The sequence below is a fragment of the Erithacus rubecula genome (genome assembly GCF_903797595.1).
Source record: "Erithacus rubecula genome assembly, chromosome: 2".
Lineage (NCBI taxonomy): Eukaryota > Metazoa > Chordata > Aves > Passeriformes > Muscicapidae > Erithacus > Erithacus rubecula.
In genome coordinates this window covers 89425186-89444728 of record NC_136685.1, presented here as the reverse complement: position 1 = coordinate 89444728, position 19543 = coordinate 89425186, and the positions used below count along the sequence as shown (strand labels likewise).

Here is a 19543-nt window from a genome sequence, read left to right as displayed (position 1 = left end):
TACCTGCAAGAAGGTTCAAACAATTCATAGTGAGCCCTCTTATTATCAGGCTGGTAAAATAACATAAGTGGAGTAAAATGATAGGAAAGCAAAGTGTCTTTGAGTAGAACATTGGATCCAATTAGAAAAACAACAGTATTTTTGTGTAAATTAGACCTTCCTCAGCCAAGTCCAAAAAGCTTATCTGTTCTTCCAGCTGTTTTGAGTGGTTCTAGTAAAAGACAGTGCTTTTTTTCCTACAAATCATACCTCTTCTGACAAAATAATAACCTGTTAGTGAATTCTAGTCATATTACAGCCATTTTTCTCAATCATAATTTGCTATAGTTTTTATCAGTATGCAGTAAGGCTTGCTCATAAAAGAACAAATCCCTAAAAAAGTCATACTTCCAAACTCTTAATACATCACAGAGTAATAGTGATCTTACCCTACTGCAATCTACTCTTGCATACCCATATACCATTCCCACACTTCCAAAATGCCTTCACTGGACTCATCTGAGAAACCTTTTAATTTTAAAGATAATTTTTAAAATAAATTAGTAATTTGAGAAATTAATTTAAAATCTCTTTCCTGTGTCTCTCTCTCTCTCCTTTGCTACTGTTGTTATTGATCTCCAAAGGTGTTTTAAACTCTGTAAATCTCTCTAATGTACAGGACTGAACATTCTCCATACTAAATTATCATGTAATTTGTATCATGTTCATCAAGCTCTCTACCACTGGGGCAGCTGCCAGGCCTGGTTAACCTGAAGGGTGGCAGAACATGACACAAAATACAGAGCACAATCCTTGGTCTCTACAGCACACTGATGTTCTTTCACACAAAAATCCCTCCTGCACCAAGCTCCAGACAAACTGATAGTATACACTTGGACATGAAGGCAATTCAGCTCCCTCACCACAGCAGTGGAGAACTCTGTGTGAACATTGCTCTCTCCTAAAATAACTCAAAGAACATGAAAACAAAGAAGAAAAAGTTGATATCTTACCAGTACTAACCCAAAAATCAGCAGGGATGCCAGAATTTTTTTCCTATTTATGCAAGACCTACCAAAACCACTCTGCAGCTTCAGAGTTACCTGTGCATGTACACATTTACCAAGACACCTAGCAATGAAATCCTTAATTCTTGCATTTCAGTATCTCCCTTCTCATCTGACACTATCTTGATTTTAATATTCTACTTGCAGCAATTGCTCAGTCAGAACGTGTGTGCATTTCTGATAGCACTGACTCATTTCTTCTCTAATTATTGCTGCAGAACCACACTGGCTACTGCTCCTTTTACCCCAACCACAGCTAAAGCACAGCTTGAAAACTGCAAGAGAAAACCACAGAGCAAAGAGGATCAAAAAATAACCAATAGTGGACAGAGGGTCTATGGGTCTGGGTCTAGTTGAACAATCAAATCTGCCTTTCATGATTTCTGTAGACATGAAAATTCTGAGAAATTTAACAACAATGACTAATTAGCAGTCAAAAGTTCAGACAAGGGCATGAAATGCTTGCAAGTACAGATTTTAAAGCTATTTACTAAGGTGAAAAAATATATATAAATAGGAATTTGTCATAAGTCATTACAAATTTATAGAAGTCTCTTCACACAGATGATCTACAAACCACCTCATAGCAAAATAAGACATTTTAGGCAAGTGCAAAGCTAAATTACATTTTTATGTAGCCTAAGAAAACACTTCAGGGCTCAATAAATCCCATAATGAGACACAAAAATTAAAAATTTCTCAGTCTGGATGATCTATAATGGAGCAGTGAATCAGATAATGGGTTCTTGTTCTGGTAAGAACATTTTCTCTGGCCAGTTCTTAACTAGACAGTAGACAGATATATGGTCAGAGAAGCTCTTTCTCAGGCTGCTGAATTACACTTTCCAGTTCTACTGTCCAAAGCATGGAGCAAAGTTTGCAGCCCCTAATACATGTCCTTTCATAGTTACCATCCTTTCTTCCAACAGGGAAAGACAGAGCAAGCCAGAGAGAAAAGATTTCTTGGCCTTCACAAGGCTCACTGCCATGACTCCTATCCCTAACACATGCCAAATTCCAGGAAATGTATTTTCATGCACCCATTTCTCCAAGCAGTAGCCATGGTTGTTCAACAAGATGAAATGCTGGGCTTTCTGCAAGTAATCTGTGTTTTTCTGACCAGAGGGAATTTATCAATCTGTGGTACAATAAAGGCATGAATTGGTAACTGCAGCCAGTCTGAACAGGAGAAACAGTTTAACCCAGCAATGATGTTGGTAGATTGCTAAAAGTATTTGATGATAGCAGCATCTGATAATTTCAACATATTCCAGTCAAGAACTGGAACAGGCCACCCAGGGGAATTACTGTCCCTGGAAGTGTTTAAAAAACTCCTAAATGTGGGAGTTGAGGACACTGTTTAGCTGGTTAACAGTTGAACTACATCTTTTTCAACCTTAACTATCCTGTAATCATATGATTCTATATTTATGTCCAAATCTAAGATTATATTCAGACTGTCAACAGAACTTTAGAGTGGGTGCCAAAAATGTAAAATCAAAGACTTTTTTAAGCAATTAAAATTAACAGTTATTGCCTATAGAGGATGTTATCTACTTAAAGACTGAAATTAGCAGCTCTGATAGCCCCTAACATCACTTTATCTTATTTAGCTAAAAGATTATAGAGTAAGAATAAAAGATTTGCAACTACAGTGGAGGAAAATTAAAAACTCCATTCTTTTTAAGTTAGCTTGTTGTGGCATTTTTAAAATAGTATTCACATATCATATAAAAATAGATTATGTAAATTAGAAGTAGTAAAGATCCTTAATCTGAGGGAACTTTGATGACAATTTTTTTTTTTTTTCAGAACTACGAGATAAAAATTAGCCCTTTTAGCTGTATAATACAAGATCTCTCTCTAGCATGTCATCAGTTAAACTGAGCAACAGAGACACTTGTGGTGCTTGGCTCTGTTGATACCTTTATGACCCAAAACAATTGCCTCCAAGAGTTTGTTTTCAAAATAAACAAGACAGAAAACAACACAACAGCACAGAGACCAGTACAGTGGATGGCAAGCACCATGCATCACACACCAAGAAAACCTCAAGGACCTGCCAGGCAAAGTCATCCATTTATCCATTTTCTCTAGTTTAGTGCCACACTTCCCAAAGAATCCAGCTAAACTGAGCAAGTCACCACTAACACATGATCCAATTCATTCTTTGAATTCAGAATCAAAGTCTGCAAAGCTCACAGGTGAATGAATAATCCTCACTGTGACTAATTCTGGTGGTTGAAGAGTTTATAAAAACAAAACACAAAAAACAACAACAACAAAAAACAAAAACAAACAAACAAAAAAATAAATTAAACAAAAAAAAACCCACCAAAAAAACCCCACCAAAATATTCTGAATTTGGAATAGTATTGTAGAAAAGAGGAGAGAATTTCTTTCTTCTGCAGCTTCTTCAGACAGAGGAAGTTTTTACAGATTGACAAAATGCTAACAAAGACTAAAAGCAACTTGATCCTTCAAAAAGCTTTCTAATACTAAAATCCTTCCTGAACTAAAATAAGCTGCACAACTAATTCTAATGACAGAGTTTATTTGTTAGGCCCACAAGTAGCAAGTGTTGTCAATCCATTCTGGAGAGGTATTTAATTTAGATTATATGCCTGGAGAAAGGAAGTGAGATGAAAAATCTTTACAGCAACAGGTGATGGTAGCAAGCAAGTAATTATTCAGAAGTCACAGTTGGATCCTGGCTACCAGAAACAAGGAAGAACTAAGGCAAGATACCTAATTCTTTCTCTTGGTTACAACTTCAGAAATCCTCATGACATTCTGGCAGGTAGAAAATATCACTAGTGTTTTCAAATCATATCATCTTTAACCAGATATAGGTTTAAAACTGGGTACTAGAACTTAAACCACACAATTTAAAAGAATACCAAGTTCCGTGGAATGAAAACAGTGCTCACCCTCAATGCATTAAAAGACACCTCAGCATAGATGGATTTTGTAAATTATTTAAATTTTCAAGATTTCAGTTCTTTTTCCCTGCTCAGACAGCTAAATACTTTCCTTCCTATCCCTCTAAATGTTAGAATAATGCTGCCATATCCACAGTATCTGAGCATATTGAATTACTGTTTTCAGATGGACAACTGGTTTTGAGTAAGGATCCCTGCAGGTAAGGTAGACTAACTGAAAACATGATCAAGGTTCTGTTCAGGGAGATTTGAATTTACACAGTTTGTGTTGTTGCTATGAAGCAATCACAGCAAAGATGTCCAAATGAAGTAGTGTCTTGCCTTTAATTACACTTGGCTTTCTCCATGCTCTAGTCACTGGTCTAGCAAAACTCATCAGAAACCCACATGAGTGGGGAAAAGGGAGGAAATCACATATCCAGTGAAGCCATGAAGGAGAAACAATCTGCAAATTTGTCCCCACAGAATCGAAAATCAAAACATGTAAGATACTAATTTCTTACAAACATCGAAGAGCATTTCTAATTGCTTTTAAAAAAACCCCAACCAAACAAAAATTTAAAAAACCCAAAAAAATACACAACCAAAAAAACCCCAAAACTATCTCACCTAGAAGAGGATGATTTCCACGAAATAAATTAGCTAGAAGTAAAAAGATGTTCTTCCCAGTCCTGCTGTGCAAGCCCAGACTAAAATTTCAACCACTACTCCTCAATATAAGAGCACCTTGAGCAAGAGAGCAACCCCTCATGTGTCTTACAGGCTAATGGCTGCTCTACCACACAATTTATTTGCTTTTAGCTGTATGTAGGTGACAATTATCCTCCCTTTAGCTTACATAGGATTTTTTCACACCTGGAAAAACATCTATTCACTGGTGAAACTCAGAATGACCAGAAGGTAGGTGATGCACATATAGCATTTTTCTACACCGTCACCTAAATTATGCACCCCCTTAGTATTCCTTACTACCTTACTCTTAATTTACAATTAAAATGTCTTCTGTAACCATCTGCTTCTGCCAAATGAAAAATTGGTGTCATCAGACTGTAATGTTCTACTGAACAATTACATCTGCACTAGCAGTTCAAATCAGGTAAATCAAAATTTATCCATTTTTATCCTCTTGATCTTGTGCATATGCAATGCCTGTTACTGTAGAAATAAACTTGTACTTCTGAAAAATATGGATTTTTAACACACATTGAGATGCAAACTACAACTTTGCAGTCATGCCAACTCATACAGCTCTTGCAAAAGGATGACACCAGAGGGTGAGATTCTCCAAAGCACAAGAGGATTCAATACAGACAAAAATCACTGAAAAAAAGTTAATGGATTTTGTTAATTTCCCCTTTGCTTGTATTTCTACCCAGCTTCCCTTCTGGTTTTCAGGGTTTTTTTAATGGAACCAAGCTGCTGGCAGTAATGAGAAAGCTATAAAATACAGAGAGCTCTCATTGTATAAAAAAGAAACACTTTCATAAAATGCTAATGGATATCTCCATTTGCTGTAGTGATACTTGAATGATATTTTACTGTGTAATGCTGGTGGCACAAGGCAGCACATTTTATACTAGTGGCAGTTCACTTCAAGAAATCTTTAAGGTCTTTTAGGCTACATCCTTTCCATATTCTTGTGGGGGGGTTATCTTCCTGATATCATTGAAATAGAATCAACAGGTAATCCTGACCAGCTGTTAGGAAGAGTGAAGCCAAATTTGCGCAAAAACGTTTGGGTGAATACAAAATCTACCTAGATGAACTGACTCTTTCTTAAGCAGATCTTAGCTCTCCACTCCAGCTCACCACTGGAATATCAAGATCCAGCTATGCCCCATGAGCACTAGTGCCTGCCCTGCTCCAAGCAGCCAGCATGCCAAGGGTTACTCATTGGGAACTGCACAGATGATGTGTATGTCAACCAAAACCTCAACACAACACAAACAAATTTCTTCAGATCTTAATTCCCAGGGAGATAAACCACCTCATGCTACTGTCAAATTAACACAATAGCTGAACAGAGTGGACTTATATGAGATAGGTGTTTACCTGGTGTAAAAACCACATGCTATTCAGCCAGATCTGTAAAAACTGTTCAACATCCAGAATTCATGCTACAAGTTCTTTTAAAGTGCCTACTTTCTTCATTGATCAGCAGGCAGAAATTCCAGCTGACAGTGAGCTTTGCTTTCAAAAAAGGTTCCATGGCCCCATGCTAGTCTTATATGGTGAGCTTCTACCCAAAACCACAAACAAATAAAAAAAAAAGGCAAAACAAACAAATTTATGATGGATTACAGCTGCCCTTCTCTCTTTAAATGCTCTTTAGCAGCTCAACTAAACAAACTGGAAACAGCTGTGAATAAAGCAGCACATAAACAGCTTAACATGGTCAAGACTTACCAACACAGCATCCTGAGGGGATACACACTGAGCAGGTGCTTTTATTTTAGCCTCTAAACTTTACCCACCAAGTGATCCTGATGTAGAAGCAAAGAGGAGCAAAACATTCATTTTTTTCAGTGTTTTCTAAAATCCTGTGCCTCTGCTCATAGGATTTGAGGTTCTCATGGTTGGTTGCACCACTCCTTATCCAATTACAAAAATGAACAAAAAGGGAGCAGGAAATAATTCCATTCTGCACACAGTGTAACCCTACTTGGCAATTCCTCCTCACATCCTCTCCTTCATTGATAGCAACAAGATTTTGTAAGCTGGGAATGGAAATGGACATGATCAGGAGGCTCAGAAAACTTTTTCTAATCAGCCAGTGATGAGAAATCTGAATAAAGAAAACAAAATTCAGTTTCATTAGCACACTGACATTAACAGAGCAAGCTGTGAAAACTTCACTGCTCATTTGCAGTGTAAATTGGGGACTGTCACAACTGACAAATTGACATTTTCACTCCACAGCACAACTTGAAGTTCTAAGCAGAACTGCTTTAAGCATAGTCTGTTGTTTATGAAATTACCAAAGGTAATGGAGTGATGGAAAGCTGCAAACCTGGCAATTTGTTTTAAGACAACTATTTTCAGGTTTTGAGGAAAAAAAAGAAGATGAAAGCTCAGAAAGTGCAAGTACATCAAACTGAAAAAATGGAACATCTCTCTTCTTTCTCTGCAAGATCCAGCAATAGACACCACACCAAAACAAAACTGTCAGTGCTGCCTAGCAGGAAGCTTATCAAAGACATTTAAAAGGCATTTTATGAAAAACCCATTTTAATGAAGTCACATCAGTGCAGAAGAAGATTCCAGGTGGTCAGAAAAAGTTTTCTAAAACATGAAAGTAGTCAGAAACTCAGTGTTACAAGCAAATTAAGTAGTTGACAGAGTCCAAATCTAAATTCTGAGAGAATAAAAATGTGTAAAAAGAAAGATCAGGACAAAAAATATATGAAATGTCACCTTCCCTAAAGAGACAGCATCTCTTCATACCAACCATTGCCAAATTTTTTGTCAAGAATCCAGAATTTACCAGATTAAAAAAACCTCCCTTGTACCTCACACAGCTAAGAGGCTACATCACCCTAACCTGTTCTAATATAGCTGATAACTTAAAGTAACAATATCACCAGAAATATCAGACCCTGAATATTGCCCACAGAACCTGCAAGTGCTTGCAATTTACCATCTGCCTGCACATCAGATTCTTGTGTATCAAACCAGAGCTGGTAGAAAAAAATCACTTCTCTGTATAATTAAAGCTGTGTATCATGCCATAAACTTGCATTTTTTCAACTTCAGAGCTACCCTTGGCATTCTTGAGTATTTTTGCAGTCTCAATCATTTTGGTCAGTGAGGCTCAATTTGTTTTCTTTGATTTGCTCATTCGATTTAATTAAATTTTTCTGATATACAAGCTCTCAATGTCTCTAACTGAGCTCTTCATCTAATATAATTTCCTTTCAGCTCTTCACCATCGTCCTTCCTCCACCACTGTCCCAGGTTCCCCAGCTCTCAGCAGTCTTATCCTAATTATTGCTCTGGTATCTTGTACAGCCCAAGTATTATTTCTTCAGCATTCGAGTCAGATAAGCTCTCTTTCCCACTGCCTGAGCAAATGCAGAAGAAAATTGAGGGCATAGTGGTAATATACTTTCAACTCACTCTTCCTGGGAGAAATAATTACAGAGAAAATCTTGTTTAGTCGCTACTGCCCTGGGAGAGAGTATGCTCAGTTCAGATGAAATATTTGGAGAGTTGTGTTGCCAAATGCTAACAGGTCTCTCCAGAGCACAATTGAAGCACTATTTGTCAACAGTCAATAACTGGGTCAAATTCAGACACTTCTTCAAAATTGCAACAAAAGAAGCAAAGGAAATAAATTAAAATGGAGCAAATAGAGACTAAAAACCTAATTTAGTTCCAACAACTATTAAGGACAGCAGCACAGGGACGGGAAGGCAAGCACAACACTAACCTGGAGGAAAGACTGACTTCTGAAGAGATCTCAGGGGGATTCTTTTAGAACTAAAAATTCTTTCTGTTGACATCTTATCAGAAGAGATATACATCTTTAACACATTTTGAGAGTCAATGTGACTCTCAGGAGAGCAGCAGGAGTTTTCAATGGAGTCCTCTGCAGAGCAAGAGATGGAAGAAGCATTTCCACTTCATTCCCCAGTGACCCTGTAGCATGTCTCTTACTACCACAATTTCACAGACCATAAATTTTAACCACTTTTTTTTTTTCTGCATTGCTCTGCAGCTGGTGTTACCAGCTGGTTATACACAGCTTTGCCACACACATACTCCTGCAAGAAACTCTGTGAACTCTGGACATTTGCAGCCAGGCTATAAGCAGAGGCTGAGATCCTCAATTTTGCCTTGATGAAGATTATCTCTGGTAGAAGAGCCCTGAAAGAAACAGGTCCTTGGAAGCTCTATACCCCAATGTCCACCAAGAGTTAAGTTCATTTAAGTAATGGAGACAAATGCAGATTTAATTACTGATATGATGGAGAAAAGTCACATATCAGAATACTTTTCAGTCAAATGTATTTTATGGTTTGTTGGTTGGTTTTGGTTTTTTTTAATTTCAGGAGTTTTTCTCCAATCATCTCCTCAATACTCAGCATTTCACTTTGCTTTCTTTTGCTTGCTTCTTCTCTCTTCCCTTACAAATAAACAGAAATCCAAGTATTTGCACTTGGATAAGATGCAGTCTTTCAAAATGAAACTTTTATAGTCATCTCAAAATCCTTGTTTCATCTTTGGTGGCACAAACAAAAAAGTAACGTTCTAAGACAAACATGTGATGTTTCTTACTTTTCTGAACCAGAAGAACAAATTTTTCAGTGTCATTTGCACATTTTAGCTTTATGATTATTTGACATAATAGGTAAAACATCTCATAATGAACAATATTTGTCCTTTTGTAACGTCAAAAGTGTTTTGTATATTTTACTTGTCAGCACACTATTCTGTTACCTTGTATTTCAAAAATGCAGTGGAATGGTGCCAGAAGGGACAGTTTTAGCAGCAGGATTTTATTATTGTTTCAAATCAACAAACAGTGTAATAAGACTTTCTAAAATACCCTGCCCTCACAAGCAAACCTTGTGTCCTGCCAGTGGGAAAACGACAGAAAGAATGATTTCTTACAGTGAAATTGCATTTGAAGTTACAGAACTAATTGAAACTTTTAAAATGATAAATCAGGTTGAAATTTCTAGTCAAAAACATAAATCTATTTTCAGTGTCTTAGCTGCTTGTTATTCACATCTGCTCATAAATATTTACAATTTTTTTTTTTTTTTAATTCACATTCCTTTGCACACTTTAATAATGGTTGCTGCACTTTTGGACTCCAAAAACCCCATAGTCCCATATCTAGTTGCATGAACCTACATTAAAGACTTTAGTCAGGAATGAACTTCCCAAGAGGTTCAGTTTCCAGTGAACAAGAGATGTTGGGTTCAAAAATCAAGGGCTACTGGCAACAAAAGGGGAGAAGGACAAAAAGAAATGATGTGCTCTTCCTTTTTGGATTCTTTGGACCCAGTTTTTAGCAGCTGCTAGATTTGGACATCAGAGGGGCTGTGATGCATCCTCGAGTGCTAAGGCATTAAAGGAGCTCTGTTGGAAAGGATGCACTCTGGCAAACCACAGCTACCAGCAAGGCTCCTGACCCTGCCACCCTGCTCTCAGCTGCAGCCAAGACTCTCCATCTTCCAGGAGGATGAGTGAACACTCTTCCCATATGTCTACCTTGCAGTGCTTGAAAAAATCATTACAGGCTGGCTGGGATAGGAGTGGAAATAATGCAGCTCTTTTAGATGAAGAGCCATAGCAGGCCATGGATTGCAATGCAGTTCCTTGTATTACAGAGGACACTACATCTTTTATGTGCTCAGACACCAGACATTTGGGAAAACAACTTGCTGAGCTCAAGACCTTGGCATGTTTTCTTTGTTTTTTCGTTTTTCTAGACACAAGTCTCAAGCTTCAAAATCACAGGTCTGCTTTTTTTACCTTGCTGCTGATATAAAACTCTCCCCACCCCTAAAACATAAGTCTGGGGGACACTGGGGTGTGTGCAGGTTGTGTCTGTATGCTGTTCCTGAGCCCAGCTACCTACTGAGGGAAGTAATCCAGAGGCTACTAACCATGCACAGTGCCAGCAATGAGCTCTCAGAATAAAAAGGGGAGGCATAAAGGTTGTTTTCCCCTCCTCCTCAGCACTATCTCCAGCTTTATGATTAAGTTACCATTTTTTTTGCTTTTCTCCTCAACCCTCTTTTTGCTTTTCTTTGGTCATGCGATCTTAGAGCAGGACTGACTGGATAATGACATTTTCAGCTAGACAAAAAGAGATTCTTTTGTACCTTACAGCATGTACAGTATCCCAGGGAACAATGCAACAATATTTTTCATAGATAATTTCATATTCCTATTTCCCTCCACTACCCTTTTCACTCTAAGAGACTGTCTGAAACCATTCCATATGCACAGACTAATAATCATGCAATTTCACATCTCTTCATTGAGATGAGGTATATTTGTTCTGGAAACATATTCACAAGCAAGAACACCTAGCTAAGCCAGTCAAAGCTATAACCCTCCCTGAAACGAGTTCAGCAGTAAATATAAAGCTAAAATGGATGATCTGTTCTAAAGAAAGCCTTGTTAACCTCTTTGATTACGACTCTCAACTAAATCCACCTTTTAGAAAAGATCTAGTAGCAGTATCACATCATATTCTATTCAAACTGATTTTGCTAATTTTATGTTATGCACTGTAACATTTATTGAGTCACATGAAGGATTATAACAGACTTCAAAAAAGGTTACGTAAATACTAAGCCACGTTTTCTGACGTGTTGCCTCTCTTTTTGTGGCTTTGGAACTCTATAGACATAATAACATCACCAGAGTGCCTTTCAGAAACCTACAAGAGATCCAGAAGATGCTTCTAGTCTGCTCCATCAGCCACCAAAACAGACAGTCAATATTTTTTCTCATCAGTGCTCAACACTACAGGGATACAGCAAGAACAGTAACTGCAAAACAATAATTTATTGCTTAGGCAGATGCTAAAGGCTTTATTTATTATACTCTCTCCCTAGAAACCAAATATTTGTAGGATGCAAGTGCAACTGCCAATGAAGAAAGGCTTTGCTTTCATTAAAGGAAGGATTGAGAAATTCTATTCATAGACTACTGGTTCCACTTGAATGTCTTAGATTCTTAGATATCAACAGGAAGAGTGTGGGCTAAGTGATATGGTAAAATTATAGTAATAAGTGGTTTGGAAAACTACAAAATCTGCTGCAACACTGGAAAGCTGTCGTTGTCTCTAAATGGTACTAGTCCCTTTTCTCATCTGCAAGTACTTCTTAAGGTATACAGAATAAAGGACATAATATTTACAAATTTTATTCATATTTATCAAACCCATTTTACAAATTATTTCTGTAAAGTTTTTCTATGAATTTATAAGGTCCTGTCTTTGTCCACACAGAATATCTGTAGCATTTGTCTGAAACCTATGGCAGCTCTCTGGAGATGCTCATAAACCACATTTTGACTCTCTTGAGAAATCAATTATTATTACCATGTGCCCTCTAACTGGAAGGGATGCCTACATTTTCAAGAAGTTACTCCTATACAGAAAGGTACTGTTCTGAACACAAAATCACTTGCTGGCATGTAATAACACAAAGATTAAGGGAAAGCACACCCAGCTGTTCTGCTCACCACCATTTTCCCAGGTAATTCACTTTTCCAAGTGCTTTTCACCACAGCACCACCTTCTGTCATACCACAAGCCCTGTGAACCATGGGAGAGGTGGTTCACAGCATTAATGCTTCCATATAAACTTGCTTTCCTTGGATCCTGAGAAAAGCTCAAAAGTGCAACTGGCTGGGAACTTCCCATCCAAAAAGAGTCCATGATGAAAGAAACTCAGTCACTCCAAAACCAAAATATTTAATGGAAGCCTTTTTTCACTCATTTTTTTCTCAGGCTGCCATCACAAAACCTGAAACAAATATTTACTGTTGCTTAGTTTGACCTGCTTCTGACAACTGTGGTTTGCAGAAATGACCTGAAATATTAATTTTGAAATGCATTTCCTATTGGGTTATCTTGCCTCTTGGGAACAGTGGATCAGAGGCCTGGATGCCTTTGCAGATTTCTGCTCCCTTCTAAGCTGGCATCGCACATGGCTTGGTAGAATCAGGTCAGTAAATTAAATCAGAAAACATTTTGATTTAGAAAAGCCTTATTTTTGCTGGGAAAAAAGATGGTGAGACAAAATGTTCCATTGCTTTAAAATAATTTTTGAAATTCTAATCCTTTGAACACTTTTCATATGTTAACTTTTATCCTTATTGGGAAGTGAAACAACTATTATGCACATTCTACAGGACTAGGGATGTTTACAACATAAAGTTTAGTGCTGTCCAAAGAGGATAACATAAGACTGACCACAAAGATGTCCTTTCAAAGTTCTTGCTTTTTTTTGGTTATAACCTTTAATTTGATTTTTCAATACTTGAGGGTTTTTATCACCATGAGGAATCAAATCAGTAAGTTTGATACAAATCAAGCAGGTAAGAATTTCTCAGTTTTAACTAAACCTGTTAGATGTGGAAAATATCACATAGGCACAATATTTATACATATAAATATAGACACGTTTATACTCAAACAAACAAAATATATGTGGAACTTAGGCAATTCTACATAAAGAAAGAAAAAAGATCCAGACAACACTTGAAAAGAACATCCTCTTCCACCATAATATTCATATAAATATTATATAGTGGTAATTATTGCAAAGATGCTGCAATTCCTTATATATTACTCTCATATTTTTTTCCTCATTATTTTATCTTCAAATTTCCATCTATCCTTTGAATGTCCTTTTGTGAGCTATGAGCTACATTAAATATTGTAACTCTATACCATGTGTACAGTGTTGCAGTCAAAGGGAAGAAATACCCAACACTGTTTCTTTTTACACCTGCTCAGAGGGAGAGTGACTTTCAGAATTTAGATAAAATAACAATATCGAATGGGAGAACACAGGTTTTAAATTCCATATATCTCAGTCATGGTTTAATGCACATGTGCTTTAAATCATGCCCTATTTAACACTTGTGACTGTACAGTTGACCAAATTCTCCCCAGAAAATATTTCCACAACCACTTTCAGTCACCTGAGAGAAATGCACAGCAACAATTTTTTTCTACAGAAAAATCACTCAGCTAGGTCTCCTTTACAGACAGCTATTTTCTAACCCTGCAGCTAAAAAATAACTCTCTACTTAAAACAGAAGATTTGGAAGATTTACCATTAACAAATATATGCACACATTGGAAATCAAAAGAGTTTCAGCTCATTGACTATAAAAAGATAATAAGCTGTGTCCTACCTATGGTGGTAATAACAGTGCCAGCAAAGAAGAAGGAACTTCCCAAGTCCCAGTGACTGATCTGAGCAGATGTGTTTCCTAAAGGTATGATTCCTGCATTTATTGCTGCCACTACTTGCTGCAAGTTTAAAAAGATTTTTGTCAATATTAATGAAACAATTGTATTCATATATATTGTACAGTAAATCAATTAAATCACTTATTTGATTCAAGCACTAAACCAGAAAAAGATCTGTGTTGCTTTGCTCAAGCTTTATCATTCAGTCAAGCTACAATTTATTCTTCAGTGACCACTCCAGGCAATTCAGAAGAGCTGTGAAGTCCAGACCATCAAGGAGAATGCAAAATCCATGATATCTGTGATATTACTATCTTAGTTAGAAGATAAACACAATTATTTTTGCTGCTGCAACTATTTGGTGAAGAAAAACATTCATTAGACAAATTTATAATGAGAATTTTCCACAATGTTCCTGTGTTGTATTAGGCAAGCAAATGGACTTCTTAAAAACAGTCATTTTAAAACATCAAGAAAAAAACACCCATGCATTGCTCTGTATCAAATTAATTCCAAATAAAGAAAACACTTTTATATAACAGACAATTCAATAATTAAAATGGTTACACATACAATTTTAAAACTTTCACTATAGCAACAAAAAATTCAGTCAAATATTAAACATGTATCTCTATACAACTATGTACTTCAGAAATGTTGTTCTTGAAAAATGCAGTTCTAGCAAATAAAATCAACAAGCTTGCCACTAGTGACATTTTCATAGTCTCAAGAAACTGGAAACTTTTCCTCTTTCAGCAGTGTCAACTGCTGTAAATTCTTATTAGAAAATGTATTCCTGGTTTTTTATATCACAATTGCAGATATGTACTGGTATTTGAATTAAAGTATTTTTAAACTTGTGATAATATTTTAAAGAATATAAGTTCTCATTTCATTCTGAAACTTTAAAACAGGATTTATTTCTAACCACAACATTTCTAATAATTGGTATCTAACAAAAGAAAAATAGAGGAATCAATACTGGACAGTGAAAATGAGAATTTTAGCTAACTAGTGGTTCCTGTATGGAAAGATGTACAACAAAAATTAGGGACATAAATAGTGATAGGACAGACCAAAACCACCTTACATTTGGACAGTCTGTTGCAGAGGAGCAGTGTTGTACAGTAGTAATAATTTTTTAGTCCCAAAATACTTTGATAATTTGGAAATGAAAATATTTCTGTTCCCAAGCAGTGCCCACAGAAGTAATTTGATCTGGGCAGAGATCATGAAGTAACAATGCAAGATTAAGTAGGACATCTATTTTTTATTGTGGGACTTAAACCCAACATTAAATCCAGCTTAAATCCAACATTTCCAGTTTGCCATTTTCAAAGCTCAGATGCACAAAGTAACCATTTTGAAGTCCACTGCTGCACCTCTGCAGCCACAGGGATCTTGCTGTCAAACCTAAACCATTTCCACCATCCAGGGTTGTCAACAGAAAGCCAGCTGGGGTATTTTTACACAAACTTTTATCTGCTTTTATTTTAAATTCTTTTTTCAATTTTTTTTTCTTTTTTTTTTTTCTTTTTTTTTTTTTTTTTCTTTTTTTTTTAATAGAAAGGCAAACATCAAAGTGGAATTTTCAGTCCTTCTGAGGAAGGAGATAGGATGGGGAAAGTGAGGGGGAAGAGAGTTTAATTTTCCTTTGTGCTGGAAGGATAAATCTTCTACATTTGTACGTGCTGTACAACTTGGCAGGAGCAAATACAGCAGCACTGATCCTGACAGGTGTTTCCATCAGTGTAGGAAGGGACACATCAGACTAGGAGGCATGTGAAACCCATCTGCTGAAATGATTTTATAATTTACACAACACAGATATTCCTTTGATTTACAGGCAAGTGGAATTCAGTGTGCTGTGTTACACAGAGCAGAGCCCACTGAGTACAGCCTGAGTGCTGTGACATTTCAGGGGACTGAGAGCTGCTGTCACAGCCCTGGTACCTGCCCATGGGAACATGCTCTCCAGTGAGGACATTAGATGATATAGCACTGGATCAGTGTCATTTTTTGAACCATTCTTGTTCCATTACAATTTCTTGTACTGGATGAAGATGCTACCCAGAGCAATGCACCTGTTTAGACAGTCTAGCAAGACCAAGCTTTATACAAAACCAGATGCAAAATGTTCCCAGGGCTTTTATCATCACTGCATGTTTTTGAAGCCACATGTACCTCAAGGCCTTTTATATGAAAGGTGTTCCCATATAAGCTGCTCAATGATCCACTGCAGCTATGCATTTCCTGGCTTCATCTACCATACCTACATTTTTCCTGGTAAAAAAAAAAACTTACAACTTAACCCAAAACTGCCCGAAGCACAACAGATGGCTACAAAAGACAATTAGCTGCTATTATTATGTCTCTGATTTTATCCAACTGCTAATCAGGAAAATAATCAGGGCTGCTTTCAGAGATGCTTCCTTTTCATACAGCCTCCTGAGCTCTGACTGCACACACTTTTAGGGACTTTCTGAGTGGGAGGCTGCATCTGCATCGTGGTGTTCAGATTGGCTTGGCTGAGTTGCTTTGCCATTAATTTATCTAACTACTTTTGGAGCCCTCTTGTATTTTGGGAGCCAAGTCATTCTGTGGCAGTAAGATCTCCAAATTGCTTGTGGATCATTTAAAATATATTTCCCTTTTGAGAGTTTGTGCTTTAAAGCATTTTTTTAAGTTCTTACATTGTGAGGAACACTTGAATAGCAATTTTTGGTTTGTCTCCTTCAAGAAGTTAATGATCTTACAGACCATTCAGCTTCCTCTTTTGTTCCCAACTGAAGACTTTTTCTTATTAAATAATATATTCACCTGTTGTATATTACATATAAGTACTTTTTACTAAGTTTTTTTATTGTCAGTATTTCTCATTGACTTTCTTGGTACATGTAATGATTCACATTTGTAAATTTACTGACTGTTTTAGGCATAGTTTTAGTCATAAAGGGCCAGATGATGCCTTCATCATCATTGGGCTGTTGTTTCCAAACATACAATGTTATGTTTTCTCCTGGGCTGTGACCATGTTTGGGAGAAGCCAGACTAAGTACCAACAAAGCTGCTGCATTTTATCCCTTCAGAGTCCCCTGTAGGAGTGCTCCTGATGAACAAGGGTGACTGGTGGGTAAGGTTCCTGGTTTACTGAGGCCAATACTATAGCCTCATAAAGGCTTCAAACATTGCCTGCAGATTTTTCAGGAAGGTTGACTGCATTTTCAGTTCTTGGGATCAGGGGATGACTTTACTTTTTAGTCTGGTCAGTAATCATAAGAAGATCCTCATCTAAGACTATTCCCAAGAAAGATTAAAGAAAATAATATATTATAATATATTGCATAAATCCTAACACTTGCACATTTCAGAACAATAATTTTGGGTGGCATGACATGTCCACCCCACAAATTCAACTGAAGGACTGGATATTAACACTTCTCTAGCCCCAAATAAAAACCCAGGCCACTAACTTCACTAAGGGCCAGGATCTCAGCCTTAGCTTTCAAATAACAGGCTTATTTTTCATTGTCAGAGCTGTCACATTCAGTTCTCTGCCACCTTAATCATTGGTCTTTTAGCCTACTGATGCCTTACTACTACACCAAACTTCATTTGTCATGGGTTTGAAATCCTTCCTTCCTTCCTTCCTTCCTTCCTTCCTTCCTTCCTTCCTTCCTTCCTTCCTTCCTTCCTTCCTTCCTTCCTTCCTTCCTTCCTTCCTTCCTTCCTTCCTTCCTTCCTTCCTTCCTTCCTTCCTTCCTTCCTCCTTCCTTCCTTCCTTCCTTCCTTCCTTCCTTCCTTCCTTCCTTCCTTCCTTCCTCCTTCCTTCCTTCCTTCCTTCCTTCCTTCCTTCCTTCCTTCCTTCCTTCCTTCCTTCCTTCCTTCCTTCCTTCCTTCCTTCCTTCCTTCCTTCCTTCCTTCCTTCCTTCCTTCCTTCCTTCCTTCCTTCCTTCCTTCCTTCCTTCCTTCCTTCCTTCCTTCCTTCCTTCCTTCCTTCTTCCTTCCTTCCTTCCTTCCTTCCTCCCTTTCCAATTCCTTCCTATCCTTCCGTCTTCCTTCCTCCTTCCTTCCCCTTCCTTCCTTCCTTCCTTTCCTTCTTCCTCCTCCTTCTTCTTCCTTCTCCTTCCTTCTTCCTTCCTTCCTTCCCTCCCTCCCTCCCTCCTCCTCCCTCCCTCCCTCCCTCCCTCCCTCCCTCCCTTCATGTGATCTTAACATGGGAATTTCTTGACTTATAAAAATTATTTTCCAATATTAAAGTTAACTAACTTCCTCAGTGGCAATTTTTCTGGCTTTTTATTCCATATACAAAATTAATTGGTTTAAAAATGAGTTTTGTTTCAACACTACAGAATCAGTCAGCATTAGAACAGGGTTGTGGACAGATCAAATTCTTAAATTATGCAGATTATTTCATTTGCCTTACCTTCTTCCAGAGTCTTTGTCTAGTACTTGTTTCATATGAGGTGACTGAGGACAGAGAAGAGGGTGGGTCACTCAGCACATGGCACCCAATCAAGGCTTATATGCACAATGGTTTTAAAAATAATAGGATATGGTTACACTTACAGTAATATGTTTTTCCTCTTTAATATCTTTATAATGGTGGAAAAATCAGGCCTTTTTTTTTTTTTTTTTTTTTTTTTTTTGATAGTGAAGAGAATTGACATAAAATCTTGACACATTTAAGAATTTTCAAAAATTCCAGTTTTTGAGTTAGGTGAATTCTTAGGCTGCCTGTGTGCTGTATCTTAGGATTGGCATGAAGCATGTCTGAGATCAAGTCCTCGCTTGCACTACACCCACACATCCCAACTGCTTGGCTTTGCAGCCACATTTGGGAATAAGATTTAGTAGAGTAGCAGAGAAAAGAGGCAGAAATTATTGAGCCCAGAGTGGACAGGCCAGGCATGACCAGAGCTCCAAAAACACATAAGACCTGCTTTCACACATTTTTTCTTGAAATCAGAACACTAGGAAAAGAGTGGGAGCACAAATCACATTTTAATTGAATGCAAGTTTTTAATTTCCTATATAATTTAGAAACACTTTCTGGTAAATACATTGAGCAGTTTTGTGTTATTCCTGTGTTCATGGCAGGCATCTCTCTGTAGAGGCCATGCTGAACTTTGCTTTGTAGATTAAGACATAGAACAGTGACTTTTCTTCTGTCAAAACAGGAGAGAAAACAGTGTTTTTAACAGAACAGTCATTTTCTGAGAACAGAAGACAATTCTAGGCCAGGGATTTCATCCTCTGGTGCTCTGACCCTGCAAGGAGTCAATGGCATTGACTGACAAAAGCCAGCCTGCTGGCCAGGGAGCTACATCCACTAAGTGGGTCTGCAGAGACACAGGAAAACAAGGAGAGTTTATAAAGTGTGAAGGCTGGCCTCTGGTAGTCAGCTGTTGTGTCACATGGAAATCAGGCAGAAATAAGTATGTGTCAAACCAGTCACTCCAATGCTCATCTCCTTGTCCCACACCAGGCTCTGAAAACATGCTTTTGTACCATCTTCCAGTCACTTCACTTCCATGAAATGATGTAACACAACAGTTCATTACTCCCAGCTCTTCTACTGAAAATTTAAAATAGAAGCACCTCAA

At 37.4% G+C, this 19543-nt stretch overlaps 1 protein-coding gene across 4 annotated transcripts in view; it reads right to left on the bottom strand.

Annotated features, from left to right (window-relative positions):
• The window catches only part of KCNK2 (potassium two pore domain channel subfamily K member 2), a 103293-nt gene that overhangs the window by 45476 nt on the left and 38274 nt on the right, over positions 1–19543 (bottom strand). For all 4 annotated transcript variants that reach the window (XM_079298850.1, XM_079298852.1, XM_079298851.1 and 1 more), the window contains one exon: positions 13880–13997. In XM_079298850.1, the coding sequence (XP_079154976.1) occupies positions 13880–13997 (118 nt within the window). The remainder of the gene's footprint in view (positions 1–13879; positions 13998–19543) is intronic.